This window comes from Cebus imitator, unplaced genomic scaffold (assembly GCF_001604975.1).
Source record: "Cebus imitator isolate Cc_AM_T3 unplaced genomic scaffold, Cebus_imitator-1.0 Scaffold240, whole genome shotgun sequence".
NCBI classification, from domain to species: Eukaryota; Metazoa; Chordata; class Mammalia; order Primates; family Cebidae; genus Cebus; species Cebus imitator.
Window position 1 is genome coordinate 292,731 of NW_016107555.1, and position 19,722 is coordinate 312,452.

Here is a 19,722-nt window from a genome sequence, read left to right on the forward strand (position 1 = left end):
TTACACCTGCAATCCGTCACAATTTAGACCAACCACATTTCAAATGCTCAGCAGCCACACGTGTTTAGTGGCTATTCTGTCAACGGGCACATCTATTCTCAATTGTTGTCTCTCAATTATATGGTCTCTCTGCTCCCTAGCAGCCCCACCCCAGTCCTCAGTAATTCATATCAACAGCTCCCCAACAACTCAAGTCCTGGTCCCGTCATCTTGCCACTGCACCCTGCCACACCTCCTCCTCACACGGTGCCAGCCAGTGACCCAGCAGCTTTGTTTCCAGTAACATGCCAGCCCACAATAATCCAGCCTCAGCCTCCCACTCCCCCAGCTCCCCTGTGCTCCGGTAACCCCATTCTGCCCCCGATCTAGCCCCTCTGTCTTCAGCAACCCAGCCCCCTCCCTCAGTAACCCACTCCTTTCATGGGTGGCCTGGCCTCTGCCTGGGGCCTAGCCCACTCTTTCTGCCAGCCCCGACATGTGGCCCCAGACTTCACTGGGTCTGCCCCCACCCCCACCCTCAGGAAAGAAGAGGAGCGACAGAAGCAGGAGGAGATGCAGCGGGAGAAGGAGCAGTCAGAGAAGCTGCGGACGCTGGGTTATGATGAGAGCAAGCTGGCACCCTGGCAGCGACAGGTCATCCTGAAGAAGGGGGACATCGCTAAGTACTAGAAGCCAGCCCTCTTGCCAGGGGCCCCCTGCCCCAACCCCAGCCAGCCAGGCCCCAGTGGAAGGGCTGGGAGCCTCACAGCCCTCCCCTCCCGCGCTGGAAACCCTCCCCGACCCCCCACCCTGGCCCCTGCATCCCCAGCCCTTGGCGACACTGGAGTGCACCCACCGCCCCAGTCGCCCAGAAAAAGTGCCCAAGCTGCTGATGCAAACAACAACAAAAAAAATGCTGCTTATTTGCATGCGACTTACATATGTTTGCATGTTCCTTGACTATCAAAGAGTGCAGAGCTCTCCCCAGCCCCGTGGATGGTTGACTCTGTTTTCCTGCGGGGCTCAGCCCCCTCCAGGATGCAGCCCCCTCCCCCGCACCCCGGAACCGGTGTCGCAGGCGCATCCTGGGTGGAGGCAGGCCCCGAGCTCGGGGAAGGGGTTTTCCCTCACTCCCTGACCCAGATCTACGCCGGCCCAGCCAGGGCGTCATTTCTAATCCCCGCCGAGGGTTTCCTCTCAGTCATTTGTTTACCAGAAACGACGAAAACTGCCTGTCTGCCGGGCCGCAGTTGCGGCTCCCAGGACCCCACTCTGCCCCACCTCCCTCAAGTCTGCGCCCATCCTCAGCCAGGCCCCCTCCCTTCCCAGACCCTGTCACTGTCCCGGTAGAGTGAATAGAGGATGAGGGGCCCCAACCCTGTGTCTCCAGCTGCTGCACCCCACCCGACCCTGTCCCTGCCACCTCACAGCCCCATTAAAGCACTCTCATCCGCCCGGGGCTCCCGTGCACTCACTGACTGTGGCTGCGGCTTGCTCTCTTCTCGGGGTAATTGGGCCAGAGTGGACTCGGGAGGGGCAGGCTTGGGAGCTAAGGCCACAATGGACTCCACCATGGGTGCCAGACCCAGGGGTGACAAGATTCCTGACCCCTTCGACTACCCCAGGAAAACAAGTCCAGGTCACTTAACACCCCCAGCCCCGCAGAAACGCCAAGAAGTCGCCGCTTTTTTTTTCCCACAGGTTTAATACCACAATTTCAGCCGAACTCTGGCCAAGAAACAGAAATTTCTTGACCCCCTCTCGACATTGGTCCGTGCTTCTTCACCTTGGCTGGAGCGATAGGGGCGAGCTGGGGAGGGGCCGGCTGGTGCTGCTACGCAGGGCCGTGCCAGTGGCTTAATAAGTGACATAAAATGTCTACACTCATAAGTAACCGTACTTAGGGCTTCTGCAAGGGCCACCAGAGCGCCTGGGTGGCGAGTGGGCGCCGTGTCACGGGCCGCGCTGCAGGCGGCTGCGCAAGTCCTCTGCACAGCCGTCCAGCCCCATGCGCTCCAGGGCCGCGTAGACGGCGCCCAGGCCCGCGGGCTGCTGCTGGCGCCAGCGCTTGAGCATCTCGTACTGCTGGTCTCGGAAGCGGCCGATCTCCACCTCCACGGCTTCGATCTCCGCCTCACGCAGCCCCAGCGTGCGCACGAACTCCTTCCAGCGCCGGGCGGGGACCGCATCCATCACGTCGTAGAGCTGCGGGCCGGGCTGCAGCATTACTGCTGGCGAGCCCGCTGAGGACTCTGGCGAGAGCGTGGGCACAGGAGCGGGGCCTGGGGCAGAGCCAGAGAGAGCCAATGGGGTACGCGGGCTGCGGTCAGTAGGCGGAGTCAGGGGCGTTCGTGAAGGTACCCTAGGCCAGAAACCCGCTGGATCCCGCCGGTCAGGGCACAGAGGATGGACCCGGTCAGTTAGGGGGCGGAAAGTGGATATGTTGTGAAACTGCAATTTCCTGCCTCAGACAGGAGAATGAGGTCAAGGCCTCGGGCCACTGACATCCCTTACCAAGAGCTCTGTTGGGCAACTGGTCCCAGGACCATGTCACCTGCGGGCAGAGGACCTCCTGGGACTGGGGGCAGCCAGGGGTCCAGCCGTTGTCCACCAACTGAACGGTGCCGATCTTCTCACTGCTGTCAGAAGGCACTAGAAGGGTGTGGGCGCTGTCCAAGGGTGACAGATGGGTGGCCTGGAAGCCAAGAGGGGCCCCAGGTCAGTCCTGCTTGCTAAGGCCCCTTAGTTGCAGTGCCTGTCCAGGAGGGGACAGTCCCTGGTTCAGTCAGCAGACACCCCGCAATGACACCTCCCCAAGTTGGCCCTGCTCTCACTATGGCCCAGCAGAATTCTTGCCTCTGCCTTGAGTCCCCTGCCCCTGTCTCCTTCCTACTGTCCCGCAGCACCATGGGGCATTCCCTCCATTGGACTGTTAGCGCCTGTGTACATGTCTGAACCCCAGCTGACTGAGCACCCCTTGAGGGCAGGCACTGTGCTGGGCTAATCCACTGATGACTCAGCTCCCAACACCTCCATCCACCAGGGCTATCCTGTGCTGGCCACGTGCCAAGCTCTAGGGATCACAATAAGGCTTGATCTTCCAGCTCTAGAAGGCAGGCCCGAATCACACAGTGAAGTTCTTACCAGTGGTGGGGTCAGAGCCTCCATCCCAGCTTCATCTGCTGACACAGAGAGACTGCAGTCAGTCAGCAACCAGGCAGGCCTCCTGGACCTGGGTGCTGGTGCAGCTCCTCTAGGGTTCCTCTGCACCCACACTCCCTGCCTCAGTTTCCCCTTCTGTATCAGCATTGAGTAGACTCTGGGCTACCCATCCTGACCCTGCGTGTACTTACCAGTAACCCTGGGCTTGTGAGGCCAGCAGTGGCGGTAAGTGTAGGTCAGGGTGGCCCCAAGCAGGAGGGGGAACACAAGGCCAGCCAGGAGCACCTGGACCCAGAACACTGAAAGCAGCTGGTGGGTGTTGGGTGGTAACCACCCCCACCCACCTCCGCTTGGCCCATCCCAGTTCTCCCACTTGCATTCCCAGCACACCACCTACTCTGCCTCCAGCCACAGACAGTGGCACAGCGCTCTGGACAGCTCCCCAGGGTGCTCCTGCAAGGGAGGGGGGTGGCCTGAGGGATGAGGGGGTGCACACCAGGAGGGGCTCCCCAAGACTGCCCAGCATCTGCTCCACCCTAGAGGCCCTTCCCTCCCCAGGCCTCTCTCCTGTGAGCCTCACTCTACCCAAGAATGCTCCTGTCATTGTGTCCCCAGTAACAATAACGGCAGATAATATTCATTGAGCTTCTTCTAGACTACCTGAAGAGTCACTAGAATGTCAACCCCAAAAGGACAGGGATTTTTGCCTATTTTGTTCTCTATTGTATCCCCAGCACCTAGAACAGTGTCTAGAACATAGCAGATGTTCAATAAAGACTTGAATGGAAGCCGGGCGAGGTGGCTCACACCTGGAATTCCAGCACTTTGGAAGGCCAAGGTGGATGAATCACAAGGTCAAGAGATCAAGACCATCTTGGTCAACATGATGAAACCCCGTCTCCACTAAAAATACAAAAATTGGCCAGGCATGGTGGCATGCGCCTATAGTCCCAGCTGCTTGGGAGACTGAGGCAGGAGAATCACTTGAACGTGGGTGGCGGAGGTTGCAGTGAGCCGAGATCGAACCACTGTACTCCAGTCTGGGTGACAGAGCATGACTCCATCTCAAAAAAAAAAAAAAAAAAAAAGACTTGAATGGATACAGAAAGTCCCTTACCTCTAATCAAAGATCAAAGGCCTGTGAAGAACCTACTAACATCCCCATGTTCAGAAAGGGCCACCACACATCAGATAGGTTAATTCTCTGAACTTGCCGAAGATACCCTAGAGAACCTGCGGCACAATCCTGACTCTAGGCCCAAGTTTGTTTGTATTTATTGATTTTAATAGATGAGGTCTCGCTCTGCTGCCCAGGCTGAAGTGCGTTGGCACTATCATAGCCCACTGCAGCCTCAACCTCCTTCAGCCCAAGTTTTAAAGCTGTATCAATGTGACTCTGTATAAGTGACAAATCCATCCATAATATCTGGCTGGAAGGATGGTTGGGTGGGGGCATGCTGGCTGAAAGTGAAGGCATACACCCTTATTTATCTGGCTAAGGTGGATACAGATTTCTCTTTTGCCATCTAAGTTTGCCTGAAGTGGGCCCCACCCACCACAGAACCAAGCTCTCTACTCCCTGTCCCCTCTTCCCATTCCTGAACTGGCAGCACCTGCCCCACCCCAGGCCCCCACCTTGCTCCCAGCAGCCCTTCCCTCCATCCCAAGACAGCTAGGAATTACGTGGGGCAGGACACGCAGGCATCACCGTGTTCATAGAAGCCGGGCAGGCAGGTCCCACAGTCAGTATCATAGCGGGAACCTGCAGTCCAGGAGAGGCGTGGGTCAGCATGGGACAGGAGTAAGGCAGGCAGGGGAAGGGGGTCTGGGAGTAGATAGCCCTGGGTGGGGGTACTCACAGAGTGGCCTCGTGTGGCGGTGCAGGGCCCTGCAGTCTAGGCAGGGTCGGCAGTAGAAGGGTGAGCTGCTGATACACTGGCTGACCTGGCACTCCATAAACCAGCCTGGCTTACAGCCACAGTGGGTGTCTGCCACTGCAGAACAGTTCTCCAGGGCCACCTGAGAGGCTGGTGGGGTGCAGGGAGATGGGGAATGGAGAGTTGGTCAGGGCCAGAGGCTCCCGTGGAGTGGCAAAGGCAGAGGCAGACTTCCCCCACCAAGATAATGGGGACAGGAATAGGCGAGAGACGGACAAGTGCAGGGCTACCCTAAAACACAAGCTCAGAGATCAAGGCCAACCAGAGGCCAACGCACATGGACAGACGCAAAGGTCACCAGGAAGAGAGAAGGGGCAAGGGCACCCCGAAGGAGGATCAGGGTGGAGGGTTCTGGCAAGGGTGGGCACAGGACCCTCACACCCCAAGGTTGGGCCCAAGCCAGCCACTTCCTTCTGAAAGGCCTGTCCTTAGGAGCCCCCTGCCAAGCACTGAGAAGCCCCTCACCCTGCTCATCACAGACTTGGCAGCGGGCACATTCAGAATTATGGTGGTTCTCCCAGGCCAAGAAGCTGTCTCGAGGACACGGAAGGCAAGTAGAGTTCCCGCAGGGCTCCGTGCAGGGGGCCTTCAGGTAGTGCCCTGCGGAACCAGGCAGGGGTCAGGCAGGCAGAGGGGCTGCCCAGCACCCCCCCACCTGCTCCCCGCCATGCACTCCCTCCTTCCTTCCTTCTCTCCAGCTCCCTACTTCTCTGTCAGCACCCCCCCACCTCCTCCGCCAGTCTCCTCTTACCTCCCTGGCCTGCCCGCCACCTCTCCAGCCCCCTCTCCAGCCCGGCCTGCCCCATGCCCCTCCCACCCCTGTGGCCACTTACCCGCTGGGCAGCCCCTGCAACAAAACAGACCAATCTTCTTGTAGAAGTCACCGGCACAGTCACACCTGGGGCTACGAGTGCCACCCTGGGCCTGGGGCACCAGCAGCACCAAGAGGAGCTCCTGGGGGACAGGTGCCGCTGACTCTCTGCGCAGCTGCCCACGTGGGGCCTCTCCCTGCCACGTCTCCTCCGTTTCAGAGGCCCCAGCATTTGCCCACAGAGCACCCCACTTCCCAGGCCCCGGGCAGAAGGGGTGCCCAGGGTGGAGATGGGACTAACTTCCTTCCCCCGTGCACACACTGGGCTTGGGAGGGGCAGAGGAGGGGGCTCTTGCCAGTCCCGCACAAGTTTTCCGCCACCAGGGCAGGGACCCGGCAGCGCCCCCACCCCTACCCATGCTTTCTGCTGGGGAGGAACACTGATGATTCTCTGCCTGGGGCCCTCAGACCCCCTGGGAGGGGTTTCCTCTCAGTGGAAGGGCCTCGCCCTGGCGGAGCCTCCAACTAGGTCGGAAGGGGCGGCCAGCCCAGCCCCCAGCGAGGCTTGGAGTGGAGTCAGTCGCGCCTGGGGAGGCCCCTTCCTTCCTTAGTCGAGGCTCTTGGGACAAAACTCAAAGCTGCCCCTCGCCTCCTGCGTCTCAACTCACCGCAGCCACCGCCGCCGTCACGCAGCCCCGTGGCCGCTGCTCCATGGCCCTCCGCGCCGCGCTGGGCCCTCCGACGGGCGCCCAGGGGCTTCCCGGCTCGGTCCGCTCTTCCCGCCGAGGTTCCGCCTTTAGCCCCGCGCCCGCAGGGCCCGCCCCGCGCCATCTAGAAGGGCCCGCCTGGAGGAGGGGCGGGGCCGCGGAGCCCGACGGAGTTTGACCGGGAACCTCCACCCCCCACCTGAGCTCATTTGGCGCCGGCTGACAGGCCCAGGGAGAACCTGCGAACGCGACCAGGGCCACAGAACAGAGATGCATCCCAGTCCCCACACCAAGTCTCACCCCAACCCTGAGAACCACTTCAAGGTAGAGACAGGGCAAGTGACTTCTCTCTCGACCTCCGCACCCCCAGCCAGGGAGGGGCTTGGGTGAAAAGTACCTGAAGGCGACGGGTACAGTGGCTCACGCCTGTAATTCTAGCACTTTGGGAGGCCAAGGCGGGTGGACCACTTGAGGTCAGGAGTTCAAGACCAGCCTGACCAATATGGTGAAACCCCATCTCTACTTAAAATAGAAAAATTAGCCGGGCATGGGGGTGCACACCTGCAGCTCCAGCTACCAGTGGGGCTGGGGCAGAATTGTTTGAACCCGGGAGGCAGAGGTTGCAGTGAGCTGAGATCACACCACTGTATTCCAACCTGGGCAACAGAGTGAGACTCTGTATTTAAAGTACCTGAAGGGACCCCCCACGGGGGACCCACCTTCCCCAGAGAGCTGGCCTGAGTGTGGGAACTGGGCAGATTCGGCCCTGAATCCCAGGGGGCATCTGGAGAGAGGCTCTGGTTGTGGCTGAGGATGGGGAAGTCCGGGGGTGTTGGTCCGGTGGCACCCCATCCCCCCATTATTTCCCAGATGCATCCCACAAGCTCCATCCGTGGCACGTCGAGGGGCACAGGAACACAGGAGGCCGCCCTGAGCTCAAGGCACCGAGTCACTGGGCCCCAAAGCAAAGGACTCTTCCCAGTGGAGTCTAGACGAGTCTTTATAAAAGAACCAAAAGTTCAATAAATATGCAACTTTACAGGACCAGTGCAAGCCAAAGGCGGCCTGTGGGACTGGGAAGGTGGGGGTGGGGCAGGAGGGAGTCCCACTGGAGGCCAGTGAGGGTGGAAGAGGGATGGGCAGCCTGGGAGCCCAGCCCTGAAGAGTCAAGCTGGTAACTTCAGCAAGTAGGTGACGAGGGGCTGCCTGCAAAGGTGGGGGTGGTACTGTAGCCCGAGCCACCTCCACTCTCCACTCCATCCAGGCTGGCAAAGCACAAATCGGGCCAGGCATAGGCAGGGGTCCTGCCCAGCATCCGGCTCACACACACGGAGGCAGTGGCTGAAGCAGGTGCTGGCACACCCCAGGAGGCAGGCTATCTGCTGTCTCTTGGTCAGTGGCACTCTTGGGGGCCTCCCTCTCCTCAGACCTCCCTGCAGGGTGGGGACGGGAGAGAGTCCTTTGGCTGATGCCATTCAGAGTGGCTCTGGCCACCCTCTCCTCCCCAGAGCACTCCTCAGGCGCCTTCACAGCTCCCTACACCCAGACACTGGGCAGGGTTCAGGCTCCCTCCGCCGTCGCCCTCCCCAAATGTGACGCTCCCAGGCATGACTGGGCCCCATGCCAGCACCCTGAGCTGCCTGCCCTACCCCAGGCCAGGCCACTCACGAGGCAGTGAGCGTGGAGTTAAGCAGCAGGGTGGTCCGGATTCGGTAGAGTTGAGCCAGGGTCAGCTTCCTGTGCTGAGTGGAGACCCCTGGTGGGGGCTCAGGCTGGACCGCAGGAGAGGCCCCCGAGGGCAGCTCTCCACATCTCTTCCTGTCGGAGCCTGCAGGTTCCCCGGCCAGGCAGCTGCTTCTGTCCTCTGGCTCTGACAGCTCAGGACCACTGCCAGGGCTGGGGCCCCCCGGGCAATCCCAGCTGGGCCCAGCTTCCCGAGGAGATCCCTGAGTCCTAATACCTGGGGCTGGAACAGCCAGGCAGAGCTCTGACAGGCTGCGGCTGGGGGCAGGGGGTGCCCCATGGGTGCCAGCCCCTGCCAGCAGCTGGAGGAGGCTGGCCTCAGACTTAGACTTGAGCAGGTGGGGCGGGCAGGTCAGCAGCTGTACAGGGGTGCGGCGGCGGAGACGGGGCGAGGGTGGAGGGGAAGGAGCTCGTGGGGTCTCTGTGGGCTGAGGCACTGGCTCTGCCACAGGGGCTGGGGCCACAAAGTCTCGTAAGGAGGTTGGGGAGAGGGTGCCATAGGCAGAGTCCATGGAGCAGGAGCGGCCGTCCACTGGGCCCAGGGGCAGCAGCTCACAGGTAGGCGTGGCGGATGAGGCAGTGGTGCTGAGAGAGGTCTCATCGGACTGGGAGCTGAAAGGACCACCGTCGAACTCTGGCGAGGACAGCGTCTCCCCAGGCTCCACCACAACCATGGCCAGGGTCTCCGTGGAGCCATCCGAGGCACTGTGGGGCCGGAAGCAGAGTCAGCCCAGGCCATGAAGCCTAGGTGGCCTGAGGCAGCCCCGGGCTGGGCAGCGCACACTGAGTGGTGTACAGCCTCTGCCCTACTGGGGCTGGAGACTCAGAGATGGCAGCATGTGGCAGGTGTGGCAGATCTTCCAGCTCCAGTGCCCACAACAGACCTCACTAGCACGCCCTGCACTCTTCCCTGTCAAGGCTGGACCTGCTCTAAGGATCCTCAGCACAGCACCCCAGGCAACTACCACGAACGGGTCAGAGCTGGCAGCATGTGGAAAGGTGTCTGCCCTCCTCACCTGGACTCCGGGGGAGACAGAGCCCCGCTCCCACCGGGTTCATGACAGAGGCCATTGGGAGGGCGGGGACGTGGCCGGGCCTCCAGGAGTCCTAGGCTGGAGTACTTGTCCTGCTTTGACCTGCTGGGTGGTCATGAGCAGACATACCAGTGCTGAGAGTCGGGGCTGCCACTGCTTTTCCGCAAGATGGTGGGGGAACTGGCAGCTGAAGCACTACTCTCCTCGACTTCCTCCTCCTCCTCCTCTTCCTCCTCCTGTTCATCCTCCTCCTCTTCCAGGCTCTGCAGGGGCTGCTGGCTGCCTGAGGGCTCCTGTGCACGCAGCTGCTGCAGCTGGTTCTGCAAGGAGGGTTGGGGTGCACTAAGCAGAACGGGTCGTGACCAGCAGCTCCCCCGTCGGCCCTGCTGCCCACTCACCACTCTTCGCTCACCTGGGCATTATAAATGGTGTCCACCCAGCCACGGCACAAGGCCTGGCCACTGGCCTGGAACGTGTAGGCCCCCACAGCGCTGTGAAACTCATTCAGGTAGATAAGGAGGAAGGAGCCTGGGTAGGGAAGGCCCAAGTCAGTGTCAGCAGGGACGACGGCCCCCGCCCAGAACCAGGAGACCAGGGCTCCTTACCAGGGTCACGTAGCTCCCGGCACACGATCTTATCCACCAGCAGTGGTGGCCTGATGACCTTGGTCCTCTCGGCCTTCTTCACTGCCTTGGTCACCAAGAGCAGATCCGTGAAGAGGAAGCAGTACACGTCCATCTGCAGTGAGGGGGCCAGAGAGGCCAGCAGGGTCAGGGCCAGGGCTGTGGCACCGGCCTCCCCTGGGAGCACTCGGCTTTGGTCAAGCACTCCTCCCATCATGAACCTTCAAGTAAAATTAAAATGAAGAGGGAGATGATTCTTTTTCACTGAGATGTATGTTGAAGACTTATCTCAATGCAAGTTTACATTAAAAAGAAGAGTGGTGACTGAGGCCGGACATGGTGGCTCACACCTGTAATCCTAGCACTCTGGGAGGCCGAGGCAGGCAGATCACGAGGTCAGGAACTCAAGACTAGCCTGGCCAATATGGTGAAATCCCACCTCTACTAAAAATATAAAAAATTAGCTGGGTGTGGTGGCACATGCCTGTAGTCCCAGATACCTGGGAGGCTGAGGCAGGAGAATCACTTGAACCCAGGAGGCGAAGATGGCAGTGAGCCGAGATCGTGCCACTGCACTCCAGCCTGGGCCACAGAGCAAGACTCCGTCTCAAAAAAAAAAAAAGAAGTGTTGACTTTGAAGTCACTGTGTGCAAGCTCTCAGCTGCCCCATGCCTGAAGGGGCCACAGCACAGGAGCAGGGCTCTGGGGTTCCTGGCCCAGTTGTGGAATGTGGCCACACTCCCACGAGGAACCCACATGGCACCAACAGGTGGGCACAACTGGCACTTCCAAGAGCTAGGACCCTGCTGCTGGACTTGTAAATGGCAGGCAGAGAACTGTCATCCACTATGACAAGATCACTGGTTCTTGAGTCATCGCCCAAGTGACTGGGGAACTGAGAGGGGCCCAGTAGGTCCCCAAGAAGGACAGGGCACTGGGGAGGGTGGCCCTGGAGTCACCTTGCTGTCCTTCCCCTCCTTCATCCTCAGGCTCCCCTCCAGCAGCAGCTGTCGCGTCTCCTCCGGTGAGGCGCCGGGGATGGGCGCTGTCAGGTCCAGGTGCAGAAATTCCTTCAGGAGCTGGGGATGGACAGCCTTGAGTGTAGGGGAGGCCAGGGCCTGACCCCCTTCTCAGCTAGGCATCCTCAGTGGGATGCCCAACACAGCCCCGGCCTGCCAGCTTGGCCTTCCTCCCTCCCAGCCCGCAAGCCCCACAAACACGCGCCCACCTTGTCCACTTCGTCGCTGCCGCTCTCCACCACCTCGTAGGCGTCGATGCGGCTCACCACGGCCGCCAGCCGCTGCCGCTCCTGCCGCTGCCGCATGCATGTGTTCACGTGATGGATGAAGCGCTCCATGGAGCCGATCTAGGGGCAGGCGAGGGGGCTTCAGGCCCAGGGTTTGGACAGGACAGAGAGCCGCGCAGGGGGGACTGCCCCGCCCCCCCACCGAACAGCAGGGTTACCATGACGACGACGGCCTCCTTGGCGCGCGGCTCCTCGGTCTTCCTCAGCACTGCCTTGAGCAGCAGCGGGTACTTGGTGAGCCGCTGGTGGGGCTTGGCCAGCATGTCGCTCAGCTTCAGCCGCTGGCACTGTGGGTGCTTCTCCGCCCACTGGAGTGGGGGAGTGGGGGTGGGGCTCAGGGAAGGACCCGCCCCACCCGGCCCCACCCAGGGTCCCATCCTCCTGCGCCCCTGCGCCCCACCCGTGGCACTCGCGCCCTCACCGTGATGTAGGCCCGGAAGAGGTCGTTGTCGCGCAGCAGGCCACGCATGTACTCCATGCAGCCCTCCTCCTCCATGCAGTAGCGGATGTAGGGCTTGAAGAGCAAGCCAAACTGGCCCGGGGCAGAACAACCACGGCGCCGGTTACCGCGCGCTCCCTGCGGGCCGGCCCGCGCCTGGCGCTGCGCAAGCGCTTCCTTACTGCACCTGGGCGACCACCCCAGGGGGGCGGCAAGCTTATGATCCCTGTTTCCAGATGAGGAAACAGCCTCAGCCAAAGTGACCACCCGCCGCCAGGGAGCAGGGGTGGATGGCCAGGTGAGGGCTCAAACCCGGGCGACTGTCTCCTAATTTCTCACCCGTGGCCACAAAGGGTCATATGTGGTCACGGGCCTGGGGGAGGTTGGGGATGCTGGGCAGACCGGATCGGGCGGTGGAGACTTTTCGGCGCCCCGGCCCTGCCTCAGTGCCCGCGCTTGCACCCGGCCCCGCCCGTACCATCTTGAAGCCTTTGAGGAAGTCCCCGGGCTGCAGCAGCGCCCGAGTGCGCCGCGCCTTCTCCAGCACCGGCGCCATCACGCCGGCCCACAGCCTGCGGTGCAGCTGCGCGATCTCCGGGATGTTGCTGAACAGGCGCTCCGCCTCCACCTGGGCGCGGCGGGAGGCGCGGTTGGCCACGCCCCTCCACCAAGTTAGCCCCGCCCCAGGTCCAGGTCCCGCCCTCCTCCCTGGTACCACCCCCGCCACCGCCCCCAAACCCCACCGCACCTCACACAGCAGCCCCGACTCTTGCAGGTTCAGGAGGCAGCACAGGAACAGCTGTGGGATCAGGGGATGCTGCGGCTGGGGTCGGGGGCAGGGGGTTGTCCCCGCCCTCAGGCCCCACCTGGCCTCAGGCTCCCCACCACGCCTCCCCCTTCCCCTTCCCAGGAGGCCCCACAGCAGCCAGGGATAAGTAGGCTGTCCCCTTTGGCCTTCGCACCTGGGAGGTCCAGACCCTGAGGAAAGACCTCACAGCCCTCCTGAGGTCACACTGCCCTGGCCCCTCCTGGAGGGAAGCTCTGGCGAGACTGGCCTTGCAGCCACGCCTGGAATTCCCTTTTCCACCTCTGCCCTGGCTCAGCCTCCAGGTTTCACCTCTGAGGGTGCTTCCTCCCTCCAGGAAGCCGTCCTCCAACCTCCAAGCAGGTGCTCCACTCCCTGAGCAGAATCCCTACACTGCCTGCCTGCTCTGTCCCGTCCAGGGTGCCAGCTGCTGGGCACCCGGCACACAGCAGGTGCTGGGAAACAGCCACTGAATGAAAGTGAAAGAATGAGGCTCACCTGGGAGGCCTCCTGCAGCTGAACCTCACACACCTGCCCAAAGCCTCCTCCCAGGTTCCTCTAGGAGCCCCCTCCTCCCTGGGGCGGCCCTTCTCTGACTTTCCTGCCCCCACCTCATTGCCAGGCACCTGCTCCTTCTGCAAAGGCTCAGACTCAGCTGAGGGCTGCCAGAGAGAGACCAGAAAGGTGGGGCGGGGCAGCAGCGCACCCCTACTTACGTTGGTGATCACCCGAAGCTTCCTGATGTAGGAGGCCTCCGTATGCAGCAGCTCCCACACTGCCTCCTGCTGGTGGCACTGCCGCCGGGTCAGCTTCTGGAGGGAGGGCAGGACGGTCAACCGGGAGGCCTGGGGCACCTCAGGGTGGCCAGAGAGGGTGAGCAACGTGCATGCACTTTCTCATTTTCCTGATAGTGACACGGAGGTCCCAAGAGGAGCAGGGTCACCCTCGACATCCCATGAACAATCACAGTCAAAACACCCAAGTTCTGGGCCCTCCTCTGCCACTAAAACAGCCAGGCAGCTCACGATTTTTATCTAGCCTCAGTGTCTCCAGAGTAGGCTAATGAGAAGAGTGGCCTCTCTGGGGCGTCCCATGGCGCATCCTATCACTGGATCCTCCCAAGGGCTGTCCCCCTTTCGGGACAAGGAGAAAGAAGCATGGTGGGCCGCACTCACCTCATGCCCATCAATGAGCTCCCGCCAGCTGTCCTCCAGCCTCAGGCAGGCATTGTCCTCATCCTCCTCCTCATCATCCTCCTCTTCCCAGGAGTCATGGTCAAAGCGCAGCCTCCGGGGCAGCCTGGGCAGCCCGAAGAGGCCATAGGCATGCAGCTTGCCCTCCAGCTGCTCCATCTTGTCCACCTCCTGGATGGACACCCTGGTCAGGGTCAGAGGTCATGGCCAGCCAGCTGCCCGATCCCTGGGCTGATGGGGCCACATACCCGGCCAAAGGTGCTGGTGCTGAGGCCTGAGCTGAAAAAGCCGCTGAAGCGACTGGCCGCCCGGTTCTTCCAGCTGTCGCCGCTGCTGGTGCTGCTACTGCTGCCACTGGGCAGAGAGCAGCTGGAGGTCGTGGGGGGCTCCTGCCCGGGGATGCTCGCCTCCCCCAGGAACTCCGACATGTTCTTACGGCGGCGGCCAGGGGCCTGGCCAGGGAGGGGTGGTCAGGGCCAAGACTCCCCGTCAGCCCCCACGGCCCCACCCCAGGGCTTCAGGCCAGTCTGGGATGGAGGAGGGTCTCTGCATCTCTACCCTGGGGTGTCCCCTCTCCTGGGACGCAGACACATCTAGAGGCCGGAAAGTCCAGAGGTAGATACGCCCAGACTATCCTCCCCCAGTCCTCCAGCCTCAAGCATGAAGCACAGAGTTAGTTACACTCAGATGCACTGGCGAACGTGGTCTGGATGGTCTGTAGCCCCGGGCACAAGTGCTGTCAGGCACACATGCACACACTGACTCCCTGGCACTAGAAGAGTCTTAGATACAAGCCCTCACCTTGGGCTATGGCCAGGTCCAGGGAGAGTCCCCTGCTCTCACAGCCAGCCCCCTTTTCCAGAAGGGGCAATTAAAACCCCAGCAGGGGCAGTGAGGGACGCAGGGTGACTGCCTCTGAGGAGGGGCCGTGGGTCCAGCCTGGGCCTCTTCCCACCCCCTCCCTGACACATCCCCTCCTCCTCACCAAGATGTCCAGGCTCTCCCGGCGGCTCTGGGGGTCCACGCGCTCCAGTGCAGGGGGCCCAGCCCCGGCCGGCCGCAGGATTGGCAGACTCAGGGACTTGGAGTCCTTCACTCCCTGCTCCGCCTTGCCCTCGTCTCCGGGCTTGGCTGGGGCCGCATGTGGGGGCCACAAGAGATCCTCAGCACCCAGGTGTGGTGGAGGAGGGGCCCCAGTCCTCTCCCCCCCAGAGGATCCACACCAAGGCCTGCCTGCCCTCCCCCAACAGCCCTGCCCTGCCAGCAGCACCCAGCAGAGACACCTGTATGGTAATGAGGCTGCTCAGGCCCACGACCAATGGGAACCCGAGCCTGGGAAGGGCACCTATCTCCAAGAGGCCCCACCAGCCCCAGCGGCCCCATCTGCCGCTCACCTTTGACCCGAAGGTAGTGTCCCCCAAACCTGTAGGCCTCGAAGGTGAGGGACAGGGGCGTGTTGGACTGGTCCAGGTAGATGTCCACTTTGCCCAGCGAGATGCCCTTCCTTTCAAATACAGGCAGCAGCACCTCCCTGCCCCCAGGACAGGAGGCGTGTGTGTTAGAGCCAAGCGGCCAGTCGCTTCAGCAGCTTCTTCAGCTCAGGCCCCGCCTCCATGAGCCCCCACCCCACCCACAGCCCCAGCTGCCCCCACCTTCCCAACGGAAAAGGGAAGCCAGCCTGGGATCACTCGCAGGTGCACAGACACCTGCCTGCAGAGGTTCTCACACGGGCGCGTCTGCACACCAGAGCAGACCCGTCACAAGCCCGCCCACATGCAGGCCTGGCTCCTGCATACATGATTAAAACGCACAAGTCTCTTTGGGAGGCCGAGGCAGGCGGTTCACCTGAGGTCAGGAGTTCAAGACCAGCTTGGCCAACATGGTGAAACCCCGTCTCTACTAAAAAATACAAAAAGCTGGGCGTGCTGGTGGGCACCTGTAATTCCAGCTACTCAGGAGGCTGAGGCAGGGAAAACTGCTTGAACTCAGAGGTGGAGGCTGCAATGAGCCAAGATCATGCCACTGCACTCCAGCCTGGGTGACAAAACGAGACTCCGTCTCAAAAAAAAAACCCCAAACACGGCAACAACAAAATCACGCGAGTACACAGACCCCGCCACACTCCCTCACACTGGCGTGCACACCCACATGGGTCTGCCCACACCCGGATATGCTTAGAAGCACAGGCCACCAAACACACACACACAGTCACACCTGTGGAGACCCGGAGCCTGCGACACAGGGGCCACACCTGCCCTCAGTCCCACTTCCACTGTGAGCCCCACCAAGTCCTACCCCAGCGACTTCTTCTTCATGGCTGGGACGATCTCCGTCTCGATGTTGACATTCAGGTCAAATTTCAGGGTGAAGCACTCCTTGCTTGGGTCCTGAGAGGACAGGGGCCTTGAGCTTCTCCTCCCCACCCTCTGGTCTGGGATGGGACCCTCAGCAAGAAAGGGAGCCCCAGTGATCTCCCAGACCTCTGCAGCCCAGGGTGCAGACTTCCCCACCGCCCTCCGGAAGGGAGGCCTATCCTCGGGAAAGGGTGCAAGCTGTCGGGAGCCCCCATCTGCCGGCCCCTGGGGCTCCTCACATCTGTGTGTCTCCTCCTTGCTGCTTTCTTCTTGGAGAGTTTCAGGCCTGTGCTCTTCCAGTCCCTGCAGGGAAGTAGCGAGGGCAGAGGCTGGAGGTGTGGGTCTGTCGCCAGGTCCCTGCCCCTTGCTCACTCCAGGTGACAGGTAACCGGCATTGATTCAACCCAGCCGGGCCTGCGCGCCCTCTGGTGGCCAACATGGGAGTCACACCCAACCGTAACTAACTAGTCTGGTGACGGCTGGGATCCTAGGTGCCCTGGAGGCTGGCCTGGACTGGGTGGCCTCTTCCCAGAATCAGGACAGCCACAGGGGTGGGGAGACGCAGGTGCATCAGCCTTACTTGGGAGGGCACCAAAGCATCTGGTCCTGAACGTGTGATCTGAGACCCAGCCTTGGGGCCCTCCCAGGTATCTCTCTGTCCATCCACCCCTCACCTACCCTTTCCCATCCACAGAGCTCTCCTCCTCCTCCTCCAAGTCCACTGCAGGGCTGGTGCGCGGTGGGCATGACCGGGTGGACACGTTACGGGCCAGGACAGAGCCTTGGGAGAAAGCGAGAGGGGGCTGTGCCTCCCGGCCCCTCCTTAGCCTGCAGCCTGGCCGCCTCCTGAGGGACCACAGTCTATTACCCTGGAGCCCCCAGGTTCAAGGTAGTGAGGGCCCTTCAGTTCTGTGAGGAGAGGGGCTCAGCCATTGTTTTTTGTTTTTGTTTTGAGACAAGGTCTCACTCTGTCACCCAGGCTGGAGTGCAGCGGCACCATCTTGGCTCACTGCACCTCCGCCTCCTGGGTTCAAGCAATTCTCATCCTTCAGCCTCCCGAGTAGCTGCGATTACAGATGCGTGCACCACCACGCCTGGCTCACTTTTTTTGTATTTTTAGTAGAGATGGGGTTTTACCATGTTGGCCAGGCTGGTCTCGAACTCCTGACCTCAAGTGATCCACCCGCCTCGGCCTCCCAAAGTGCTGGGATTACCAGTGTGAGCCACTTCTCCCAGCTCACTCATTGCTATCTATCCCCACAGCCCCAAAAAGACACAGGGCCCAAGGATGACACACACGGTGAAGCTCCACCCCCAAAACAAACCCACCTGTGGCCTCAGTTTACCCTTCTATAAAATAAGGATAAGGAAGCCCTGCCTCTGGGGTTGTTACAGGAAGAGACCAAAGTCCACAGCTCGTTCTTTCAGGCCTCCCCTCCCCCATGGCTGTGACCGCACCTGAATTCCTAGGGGGCCCTGGCAGAGGGAGAGGGTCCTTTTGTTTGTGTGTTTATTGTTTTTTGAGACAGAGTCTCCCTCTGTCTCTCAGAGCGAGACTCTGTCTCTCAGGCTGGAGTGCAGTGGCACAATCATGGCTCACTAGAGCCTCCATGCGGAGGTTCAAGCAATCCTTCCAATCCAGCCTCCCAAGTAGCTGAGACCACAAGTGTGTGCCATTACACCTGGCTAATTTTTGTAGTTTTTGTAGAGAAGGGGTCTCACTGTTTCCCAAGCTGGTTTTGGACTCCTGGGCTTAAATGATCCTCCTGCCCTGGCCTCCCAGAGTATTGGGATTCCAGGCGTGAGCCACTGTGCCCGAACAGAAGAGTCCTTTTGTTCCTCTTGTCAGCTGGGAAAGGACACAGGGTTGGCACTTCTCGCCAGGCCTGGGTGTCTGCAAGTTGGTGGTGGGCCTGCGCTGGTTCCCTGCTGAGCAGTTTCCTTTTTTTTGAGATAGAGTCTTGTCCTGTCGCCCAGGCTGGAGTACAGTGGTTCGATCTCAGCTCACTGCAACCTCCACTTCCCAGGTTCAAGCGAGTCTCCTGCCTCAGCCTCCCGAGCAGCTGGGATTACAGGCGCGTGCCACCACGCCCAACTAATTTTTGTATTTTTAGTAGAGACGGGGTTTCACTATGTTGGTCAGGCTGGTCACAAACACCTGATCTCATGATCCACCCTCCTCAGCCTCCCAAAGTGTTGGGATTACAGAGGTGAGCCACCACGCCCCGCCCAGGAGGAGTTTCTTACTTCCTGCTACTAGCTCCTCCTGACCTGGCCACCCCCACCCCATGCCACCTCTGCTAGGCCCACACCCTGGCTTGGAGGACTTGCCCAGAAGTCCCCTGCCCTGAGGACAGGCAGAGCTAGAAAGAAAGAGGCTTTCTCTGTGTGGGCCCCAGGCCAGGGGCAGGGGCAGCTTTGGGAGGTGAGAACCAGTAAGAATACAGCACCAGAGAGACCGGCCTGCCTCGGGAAGGGGCACAGTCATGGACTTTCTCTCTGCTAAAAAAACACATGGAACAAAAGGATCCGTGGCATACTCAGGTTTCATTATTTACAGTCGACTTGTCCTTCTGATGGCCCTCTATCATGGTTCCAACAGTTAGGGAAACAAGCCTCGGGAGCTCTGGGGGCCGAGCTGGGCTCCCTCCTGCGCTCACCGTGAGGTGGGAGGTCAAAGCGGACGTGCCCATCATAATGCATGGTGCTGTGGAACTTGCTGTCACAGGCCTCGCACAGGTTCAGGGGCCCCCGGCGGTGCAGCTGCTGGCAGTCGGCGTGGTGGCATACCTGGGATGGGGACACAAGCCTTCAGGAGATCCCTGAGCTCCACCACATCCCCCCACCCCTGTCTGGGCCACAGGGACTCAGAATGAACCGCCCTGCTCCAGCCGGGGCCAGCTCTCCCTAATAGACCCATTCCTCAATCCAGGGCGAGGGGACACCCCCCCAGGAGTCCCCCACTCCCACATCATCAGGTTTCCCGTCTGCTGGATCATTCCCCCGTGGGCACACCAACACGTGGTTATTTCTCCATCTTTTTTTTTCTTTCTTTGAGACAGGGAGTACAGTGGCACATTCACGGCTAACTGCAGCCTTGACCTCCCAGATTCAAGTGATCCTCTAGCCTCAGCCTCCCGAGTACCTTGAACTAGAAGCACACACTACTGCAGGCTAGTTTTTGTATTTTTTTGTAGATGGGGGGTTTTACCACATTGCCCAGGTTGGTCTCAAACTCCTGGCCTCAAGTGATCCATCCACCTTGGCCTCCCAAAGTGCTGGGATTACAGGTGTGAGCCACCACGCCTGGCCTTAGGCCTCCAGTTTACAGAGGCCTCACCTCACCCTCCACACCGCTGCCTTCCCTGCTATCTCTTCACAGCCAGACTCTGTAAACAGGTATCAGTATTCATGACTTCCTAGTTCTCACTTTCCACTCTTTATTTTTCCCAAGTTTTGTTTCAAAATATTTCTGGCCGGGCGCGGTGGCTCACGCCTGTAATCCCAGCACTTTGGGAGGCCGAGGCGGGTGGATCACGAGGTCAAGAGATCGAGACCACCCTAGTCAACATGGTGAAACCCCGTCTCTACTAAAAATACAAAAAATTAGCTGGGCATGGTGGCGCGTG

General features: G+C 60.7%; 3 protein-coding genes across 15 annotated transcripts in view; 1 reads left to right on the top strand and 2 right to left on the bottom strand.

The window, feature by feature from the left end:
* ESPN (espin) overlaps window positions 1–1,453 on the top strand; it is a 37,495-nt gene extending 36,042 nt beyond the window's left edge. For all 4 annotated transcript variants that reach the window (XM_017498291.2, XM_037727786.1, XM_017498292.2 and 1 more), the window contains one exon: window positions 522–1,453. In XM_017498291.2, the coding sequence (XP_017353780.1) occupies window positions 522–669 (148 nt within the window). In that variant the 3' untranslated portion in view covers window positions 670–1,453. The remainder of the gene's footprint in view (window positions 1–521) is intronic.
* Window positions 1,454–1,664: 211 nt separating this feature from the next.
* Window positions 1,665–7,174, bottom strand: TNFRSF25 (TNF receptor superfamily member 25). Of its 3 annotated transcripts, none has more exons than XM_017498304.1 (10): window positions 6,558–7,174; window positions 5,912–6,032; window positions 5,544–5,678; window positions 5,001–5,168; window positions 4,825–4,903; window positions 3,539–3,594; window positions 3,333–3,440; window positions 3,124–3,158; window positions 2,494–2,674; window positions 1,665–2,261 (listed from the first exon to the last, which is right to left on the bottom strand). In XM_017498304.1, exons 1-10 carry the CDS (start codon window positions 6,870–6,872, stop codon window positions 1,933–1,935), a joined length of 1,527 nt encoding a protein of 508 aa, XP_017353793.1. In that variant the 5' UTR covers window positions 6,873–7,174; the 3' UTR covers window positions 1,665–1,932. The 3 variants fall into 3 exon arrangements, with proteins under 3 accessions (XP_017353793.1, XP_017353792.1, XP_017353794.1); XM_017498303.1 differs by having other exon boundaries at window positions 3,124–3,161; XM_017498305.1 differs by having other exon boundaries at window positions 3,124–3,161; window positions 3,532–3,614.
* A 404-nt stretch (window positions 7,175–7,578) lies between these two features.
* Window positions 7,579–19,722, bottom strand: part of PLEKHG5 (pleckstrin homology and RhoGEF domain containing G5) — a 38,780-nt gene continuing 26,636 nt past the window's right edge. For 6 of the 8 annotated variants that reach the window (XM_017498298.2, XM_017498297.2, XM_037727785.1 and 3 more), the window contains 20 exons: window positions 18,754–18,883; window positions 16,772–16,874; window positions 16,333–16,396; window positions 16,035–16,126; window positions 15,134–15,270; window positions 14,725–14,870; window positions 13,988–14,191; window positions 13,722–13,910; window positions 13,263–13,358; window positions 12,490–12,540; window positions 12,220–12,369; window positions 11,724–11,834; window positions 11,461–11,610; window positions 11,225–11,362; window positions 10,956–11,075; window positions 9,979–10,111; window positions 9,786–9,901; window positions 9,503–9,693; window positions 8,265–9,044; window positions 7,579–8,029 (listed from right to left, as the gene is read on the bottom strand). In XM_017498298.2, coding sequence (XP_017353787.1) covers window positions 8,020–8,029; window positions 8,265–9,044; window positions 9,503–9,693; window positions 9,786–9,901; window positions 9,979–10,111; window positions 10,956–11,075; window positions 11,225–11,362; window positions 11,461–11,610; window positions 11,724–11,834; window positions 12,220–12,369; window positions 12,490–12,540; window positions 13,263–13,358; window positions 13,722–13,910; window positions 13,988–14,191; window positions 14,725–14,870; window positions 15,134–15,270; window positions 16,035–16,126; window positions 16,333–16,396; window positions 16,772–16,874; window positions 18,754–18,883 — 3,111 coding nt within the window. In that variant the 3' untranslated portion in view covers window positions 7,579–8,019. Of the gene's footprint in view, window positions 9,045–9,502; window positions 9,694–9,785; window positions 9,902–9,978; window positions 10,112–10,955; window positions 11,076–11,224; window positions 11,363–11,460; window positions 11,611–11,723; window positions 11,835–12,219; window positions 12,370–12,489; window positions 12,541–13,262; window positions 13,359–13,721; window positions 13,911–13,987; window positions 14,192–14,724; window positions 14,871–15,133; window positions 15,271–16,034; window positions 16,127–16,332; window positions 16,397–16,771; window positions 16,875–18,753; window positions 18,884–19,722 lie in introns of all 8 variants that reach the window. The other 2 variants (XM_017498302.2, XM_017498296.2) reach the window with 1 other exon arrangement.